The sequence below is a fragment of the Apteryx rowi genome, unplaced genomic scaffold (assembly GCF_003343035.1).
Source record: "Apteryx rowi isolate R43461 unplaced genomic scaffold, aptRow1 scaffold_325, whole genome shotgun sequence".
NCBI lineage: Eukaryota > Metazoa > Chordata > Aves > Apterygiformes > Apterygidae > Apteryx > Apteryx rowi.
Window position 1 is genome coordinate 202,623 of NW_020449697.1, and position 7,556 is coordinate 210,178.

Here is a 7,556-nt window from a genome sequence, read left to right on the forward strand (position 1 = left end):
CCCCTCCCCGCGCCCCGGCTGGGCGCCCCGGTGTCGGCTCGCGCCCCGGGTGCCGTCGCAGACATCCCAGCGGGAAAGGGGCTCCCGCCGTCCCGGAGCGCAGCCCGCAGCGAGCGGCTTGCTCGTTGGATCGTGTTTTCCAGTTAAAAGCACTGGGTGAAGGCGCGCTGTGGGTTTGCCGGACGGGTTTCAGAGGTGGGCGCTGAGCTGTTGGTGCTCGCGCTTCAGAAACCGCTGCGTTTTACCAAGGTGCCTCAGCGAAACCGGAAAACAGTTCGGGAGAGCCGCGCGTTAAGCGAGAGGGGTCCTCGCCGCCTCCTCGCCCCCAGTTAGCTGCGAGCTGAACGGGGGCGCGGGGGGCGAATCGCTCGCAGCCGGCACCACCGAGGGCTGCGCTGCCCCTCGGGGCTGTGTCTCCCTCGCGTTTCCCGGGGCGGCTCCTCCGGGGCGACTCCGCGGGGCTGGGACTCTGCATCCACGAAACACCCTGCCCTGAGCAAACACGATCCCGGCCGGCGCTCCGGCAAAGCCGCGTTGACCCGCAGGCTGTCTCAGGCTGCGCGTCTCCGCGGGACGGAGGGACTCTGCCGTCCGTCACGCGAACCTCATAATCTCTTGCACCTTGTCACCTCGTGCCCTTTCTCGAGAGTACGACCGGCTCGTGACGTAAAAGGGATTATTTTTGCCTTTTTCGCAGAATCCCGTGTTCTCTCCCGGCCCTCTGCTCTCCAGCTGCCCTCCGAGACTGTGTCCCCTGTCCTTTGGCGAAGGCGTCGAGTTTGACCCCTTACCACCAAAGGAAATAAGGTAAATACCGTGGCGCGGTCTTTTCGTCGAAGGAGTTAGCGCGTCAAGGAGCGTTAGGCCTTATCAGTGCCTGTGAGTCAAGCTGATTTATTTGCAGGGCTATTGTTCCCGCAGCTGTGCATTCCTGGACCTGGACGGTTGTACGGGCTGAAGGAGGGTTCAGCCGCTCTCGCATAAAATTTTTTCCAGGAAGACTTCCTGCATTTTACTCTCCTGCTCTTTATTTCATTGCACGGCTCCCAAACGTTGCCTTTCTGCRGATTAAATGCAATGGTGAGGGAAGATCTTCAAAGCGGCAGTCTTTCTAAGAGGCTGTTTTATTAGAGGAAAGGAATTTTGCTCTCTTTGTGGCTTTATAATAGGAAGTTTCTATCTTACCAACTACGGCCGGTTGCATGAACTGAAAGAAAAGTTGGTGTTAGGCRTGCGTGCAGGGGGAAAGCTGCCTCTTGCAAGCCGGACGCTGCAGCATCCCTTGTCGGGGAAGCTCGGTGTGCAGGCGGCGACACTTTCCTGCCAGGTGAATCTTCAGAAGTTTTTCTTGCGGAAGCGATTGAATTTGCCTTCAAACGGCATCCCGGGCCAAGCGCGCTGGCACAGAGCTCCCGTGTGACTCCTGCGGGATGAAACCGGAGCAAAGTGTCTGCCTGGAGGGGCTTGGCGCTCCGAGGACTGAGGGGGCTTATGTGCAAAGCCTGGATAGGGATCTGGGCCTCTGGCTTTTAGGCGTCGGAGGTCGAACGACGTCCCTTAGGCTTTGTGCAACTCGGCCTTAAAACGATGGACGTTTAAAACGTCCTTAGAACGATRCCTGCCAGCTCTTTTCTCTGCGAAACGCTGCGCGGTAGGATTGACGCCCGTCCCTCTCTCGTGTTTCAGGTACACGTCCTCGGTTAAATACGACTCGGAGAAGCACTTCATCGATGACATCTACATGCCTGTGGGCCTAAGCGTTTCCTCCTGCAGCCAAACGGTCGTCTGCGTCCCGAACTGCACGTGGCGCAGCTACAAAGCGGAGGTGCGCTTCGAGCCCCGCAACAAGCCCCTGCGCTTCACCAGCACCACCATCGTCTACCCGAAGCACGCCAAGACTGTGTACACCACCACCCTGGACTACAACTGTCGCAAATCCCTGCGGCGCTTCCTCTCCAGCGTCGAGCTGGAAACGTCGGAGTCCCTGGCGAGCGACTGCGTCCTGGACGGTTGCTGACGGGCGGCTGTCGCTCGTGCCGCGATCCGTCCCGGGCCCGTCCGGTGCGCCGCACTAGCTCTCCGTTAGCCACGGGGGTGCAGACCCCAGCTCTCCGGTCAGGCTAAGGGACCCCTGCCTGTCGCCGCCTCTGTCTCAGCTCTTAACTCCTGCTTTAAGCACCAGAATGGCCTGAACCCAACCTTCTGCGGGAGCATCCCTTAGTAAGGAGCTTGTTTCGTCGCCTTAAAAATTGCTAGTTCCCTCCCCTCCCCTGCAGTGCAGTAATCAGATGAAAATAAGGGGAAGTGTTTTCCCAGGGAAAAGGTTAACTGCTGTTTCACAGGTAAGAAGGAATCAGGAACAGTGTCTGGCAGGTGGAAATATATTTGATGCTTTGTATTGGTGCGCAAAAATAAGGGCAGTTCACTCTCCTGCAGAAAATCTACCAGATCATTTGATTACGTATAAACAGAGCCATCATTTATGTCAATTTAAACCATGGGGCTGTTTCCTCTAGTAGAACCATCTCCTGAAATTTGCTGGAAAAAGCTAACCAGGAGAAAATCCGGAACTCTGTATTTAACAGATACACAAATGTTATCCTGTTGCATTCACGTCTGGTTGGGAGGTGTGATTTGGAAAGGGGAATTCGGAGCAGAGTGGGAGATGACTGCTTCTGCAGCGCCAGGCAGCCGGCAGGGACCGCGTTATTCACGTTGTTTGGGTGAACAGAGCAGCGCATCTTCGGTACTCGTCCTGGTTTCTACAACCCTGTCGTCTCAGCGTAACGCACTAACGTTTGTGTGTGGGTGGTGGGACTTGCAGTGAGGAATATCAGGCTGAAAACCATCCCTGTGTCGTTGCAAAGTCAAGCCTTAGCAGCGAGGTGTTGCAAACCTCAGAGGCCAGTCTGGCCTGCGCTGTCTGCACTAGCCCAGTTAGTAACTAGGAAAGTTTTGGAAAATCCACGGCGTGTCCCATGGTGGACCGCAAGTGGAGAAGGAAATGCTGGGATCGGATGTGAGAGCTGCCGTGGTGGTGGCTGTGAATCATTGCAAGGGAGAGGTAGACTGTACCAAAGGACAGGCACTTTTTTATTGGGTAGCAAAATCCGCAGCTCTGTCTCCACGTTCCCTGGTGAGCTTTCCATCGCAAAGGTCAGTGTCCTCTCTGCCCTCCGGTGCTGAGAACGTCGCTGGGGTGGGGCAGCACGCTCCTGAATAACCCCTCAGGCGCATTAAGCAAGACACAGACATGTTTTATGGCCAAAGGGAATAACTTCGGATACCGTGGAAGTCCAGCTGGATGGTACGTGCATTAGTTTATCGTGTGCTTTGACGAAAACAGAAGGTGGAGGTTTCTCACCTTGCCCCGGTGGTTTTTCCGCAGCGGAGCGCAGAGAGCGTCTGCTTTCGGGAGGGTGACTCGCGCTGGTGGCTCGTGGTGTAGCAGCCYGGGGGAACTTTGCAGGCTTTGAGCGAGCTGGACATGACTTCCACGTACCCCAAAGCTCCTCAGAGGTGCGGGTCACCTTCTGGTGCAACGCCAGCCCTAGAGCTGCCCTTAGAGTGGATGCAATTAGCGCCCGGCCCCAAGGGTGGATTTTGTCCGCGGCGAGCTGGATCCTCGGGGGATGGTTGCTGAGCTGCGCTCGGGTGTGTTTGTGCAAGTGTGACGAGCGGCGCGGAAGGTGCTTTAGCGTGAGCCGAAATGAGCTGGGGGACTGAAAATGCAGCGGGGAAGGAAGGCTCGAGCCTGTATGGTTCGGTGTTTGTGCTTTTAACTTATTTATTAGCTCAAAACAGAACRTCCTTAATCTTTGGTACTTGCCTCAGAAAACCCGACCCTAAAACAATTCCAGGTGACACAGGCTGCCAAATCCAGGTAGCGGCACGGTCTTCTCGTTAAACTCGTTGGTCTCAGGCACCAGTATTTAGGAGATGCTTCTTACGTGCGCACCGTGATCCTCCCGTAAGCCTTGCCCCACGATACGCCCGTCCGGAGAAGGCACAAGCCAGCCCCYGGGTTCGCGGGGTTTCAAGTGGGCGAACGTTTCTTTGGGAGAGCTGCCGCATCGTTGCTCGCTTCGCAGCTTCACGTGCCCTGCTCCTGAAACATGCGGGATGGGCCGCTGCTGGGTGCAGGACGCGGGAAGAACCGGGACCCTGGATTGCTCCGACAGCGCCGTTCCCATGAGCGCATCAGCAGGAGATCTGAGAGAAGATTATAATCAAGTTGTAATCATTACTTGTTCCTAGTTAAATTAGAAATGAAACGACCCTTACGTTACGCCCTTAGGATAAAACACCTGATTTATAAAACAAGCGGATTTAACTATGTACCTCTCAAGCGTATTTTAATTGGTAGRGATGCTTTTTAAATTATTGGTGGTCCAACATTTGCAAAGCTCTGATTAGCTCCGTGCAAGCGTTCTGGTGTCTGTGACGTTCCCCACCTCCTCCTCTTAATTTTCTCATTTAGCTAGTAATCAGTGATCTGAAAACTGTAATATAGGGAAGTCTTTTTTATTTTTTATTCAAAAATTTTTGGTGTTTGTTATGGTATTTACTTAGAAATAAATACATAATATATCCTGCCAATCTGAGCTCCCCTTCTGTTTCTCTTACATCAGATGTTATTGTTGTTGCATGTTCAAGGAAGGCATTTCCTATATAAAACTGTCTGTATTTAAAGAAAAGAAAAGAAGAAAACAAATGTTGTGGCTTTATCAGTTTAGTAAGACGCTTGAAAAAGTGCCTTGAAGACAGCTGAAAATCCCCTCCAGCATGTATTTGAGTCTTTCATCTGGTACAGTTTTATTTTTGCAGGGAGAGTCTCTGGTATGGACTTCAGCATATCCTACAGATGAAGCAGTTGTCCTTTTTAAATATAACAAGTATTTAACCAGACAATAATTTCTTTTTAATTTTGGATAAAAGTGTAGTTGYTCAAATGCTACATCAGTAAATACAGCATAAAAATAAGACTAGACTGTGTTACGTATTAAACTTTATACAAGCAAGACAGGAGGTCACAAGCTATCATTTTGGGAGAAATGCTGTGTTGTTTTTCTGGATACTTAATGTGGTGTTAAACCCGTCTGAATTTGCAGGCGTGCTGATTTTGTTCATATCTCTGGCAGAGTAGAAATGGATACAATAGAACATCAGTTAATTAATTCATAATAGGATTCTTCGCTACTTTTTATTGTTCATTTGGTTATCTGCTTGCAAAAGCTCCAGATTTGCATGTAATGACATTATTGGAATCTAGGGAGCTTTGAAGCTGTTCTACAGCATGCCCCCGTTCCTGCGAAAGCCTGTGCGAGCATCCGAGTATCGTGCAGCGTTTAAAGTACTAAACACCAGAAAAGCCATATATAAACATTAATTGCTTTGTAAAAGGGCATACAAAGAGACGTTAAGAAAAACTTCTAAATCAGAGCAGTATCTTTTAGGAGGGCTTCAGGAACCTGGAAAGCTTTTGCTTCTTTCAGATGCGCCAAATTCTTCCTTCTGTGTGCCCTTGGCTATTTATTTRTTTTTTTAATACTCTAGCAGCACACAGTATGATAGATGTTGCTCTGCTGTGAGAAGCTGAAGCAGGTGGGTACAAGGCAGCCTACTCACTGACGTGGTTTTAAATCGTATTGGCCAAATGGGCTTCTAGTTAGTGGATACCCCCGGATGACCCCATCACGGTAGATGAGCCCATTTTTCATCGTATACGCTCTGCTTCTCAAAAATGTCAAATCTGGGGGGCCTATACAATTAATTTTTCGTAACACAATAAAACACCGTGCTTAGCAATTAGATCACCRACCAGGAGACCAGAGGGCTGGATTCTAATCCCAATGTCGCAGCTCGCTCTGTTTGAAATGCTTGGTGAGTTTGTATGCCTGTAAGTGATTTTAGCCTTCAAATATCCTATCAGGTCATTTAACTGCTCACAGACTCAGTTTCCCCATCTGCCACAAGGGCTCTCCCTGGTAGTTTCACAACATACATGAATCACCGAAGTGCTCAGGAATAATGCAATGCGTATTATTTTGGGGGTAAACTAATAGCAATAATTAGTGGTACTTTAGGACAAACGGGCAGCATGGACAGGAGGACTTTAAATACATTGTTGAAATAGTTGAATTGCATCTATATTTTAAGTAAAGGTTCTGTTCRGTTTGTCTGTTGCTTTTTAAATGCAAACGCCCTGTTCTCTGTGCAGACATGCAGCAGTAGAGTGAGCAGTACTGAGCTACACAACTTGCCGGGAGGTTTTCGGTGGCGCCGACAGCTCTGGTTCTCTGTTGGCTTGCAGCTCACGTGTGCTCCCCTGCAAACACCCGCRGCGCTTCCTCTCCGCGTGCCGCGCCGCCGGCGCCTGCGGACGAAGCCCCGGGAGCCGGGCACGGCTGGGCGGGCGCCTGTCGCTGCACGCGCCGCCCGTGCCGTTCCCGCCTGTCCACCTTGTAGATACGCAGCCTCTCCTCCGCCGCTGCAGGCTCTTCCGGGACGCCGTCCCACCGACGGCCTTCGGTAAGCTGAGCGGAAACACCTCGATCTGCTTGACCGGAGCCCAAAGCGGCGGCGCAGGCTGATGCTGAAACCTTGCTTATTTCTGCAGCCGTCCGGACTCCCTGGGCTGCGGCAGGACGTCGGGTTTCACGCAGCTCGCGGTGGCGGTTGCCTGCAGAAGTGAAAAAAAACGCCGTTAGCGAAAACGCCTGCATTGCCACCGAGGCTTTGCTGCCGCTTTCGCGGGGAGGATGAGGAGGCAAATGCCTGCTGCGCCTTGCGCACGCCCCAAAACGAGCAACCCCAGCTATAATGATCTAAAATCCTGCTTTTAAATGGGAAATATATATTTATCTGGTTGGCTAACATAACCAATCTCACCCCGGTAAAACGTGTTTATTTGAGGCTGCCGATGCATTGCTAGTGCTTCCGCGCTCACCGAGCCCCATTTATGCGGGAAATGGATTCTTWGTCGCTGGGTTTTTATTTTTAAGCTGTGATCCATTAACGCAGCGGGTGAGGTGATTTTTGCAGCAAGATTTCTGGAAGCTTTCAGACACCTTTTGTACTAAGATGCTGGAAGCGAACGCTGTTTCTGGACCCAGGAAAAGCTTGTAAATCACCCCGCTTTCTGCGGCGGCGCCGGCACCTCCCAGCGCTGCCGGGGGGCAGCCGGATCGGCCCGTGACTCACGCGCGGGGAACGGGGAATATTTAAGCAACGCTGCTGCAGCTCCCGGGGAGAAAACCACCAAATATTTCCAGCGTCCCAAGCCGGAGGCCGCTTCTGGCATTCGCCGCCGCTGCTTGGCGGATGCCCTGTGCCTCCTGCCGCCGGCGCTGCGCAGTTGCAYGCGCGCCGTGGCCTCTCCCGTGCGGGTTGGCGGGTGCGGGTGCCCTGGGGGAGGCCCCGGAGCCGCGGTGGCCCTCGACGGCCCCCGGACGCTGCCCCGGCTCCTGCGCCCAGCCGCCCTGCTCGGACCGTCCGGCCCCTGACCCGCTCCGGCTCCCCCCGGCGCCTTCCTCCCTCCATCTCCCCATGGTGCC

General features: G+C 52.8%; 1 protein-coding gene across 4 annotated transcripts in view; it reads left to right on the plus strand.

Annotated features, from left to right (window-relative positions):
• The window catches only part of RFLNB (refilin B), a 9,339-nt gene extending 4,483 nt beyond the window's left edge, over positions 1-4,856 (plus strand). For 3 of the 4 annotated variants that reach the window (XM_026071457.1, XM_026071458.1, XM_026071456.1), the window contains 2 exons: positions 698-807; positions 1,687-4,856. In XM_026071457.1, the coding sequence (XP_025927242.1) occupies positions 698-807; positions 1,687-2,017 (441 nt within the window). In that variant the 3' untranslated portion in view covers positions 2,018-4,856. The remainder of the gene's footprint in view (positions 1-697; positions 808-1,686) is intronic. The other variant, XR_003254453.1, reaches the window with a different exon arrangement.
• Positions 4,857-7,556: the final 2,700 nt, after the last annotated feature.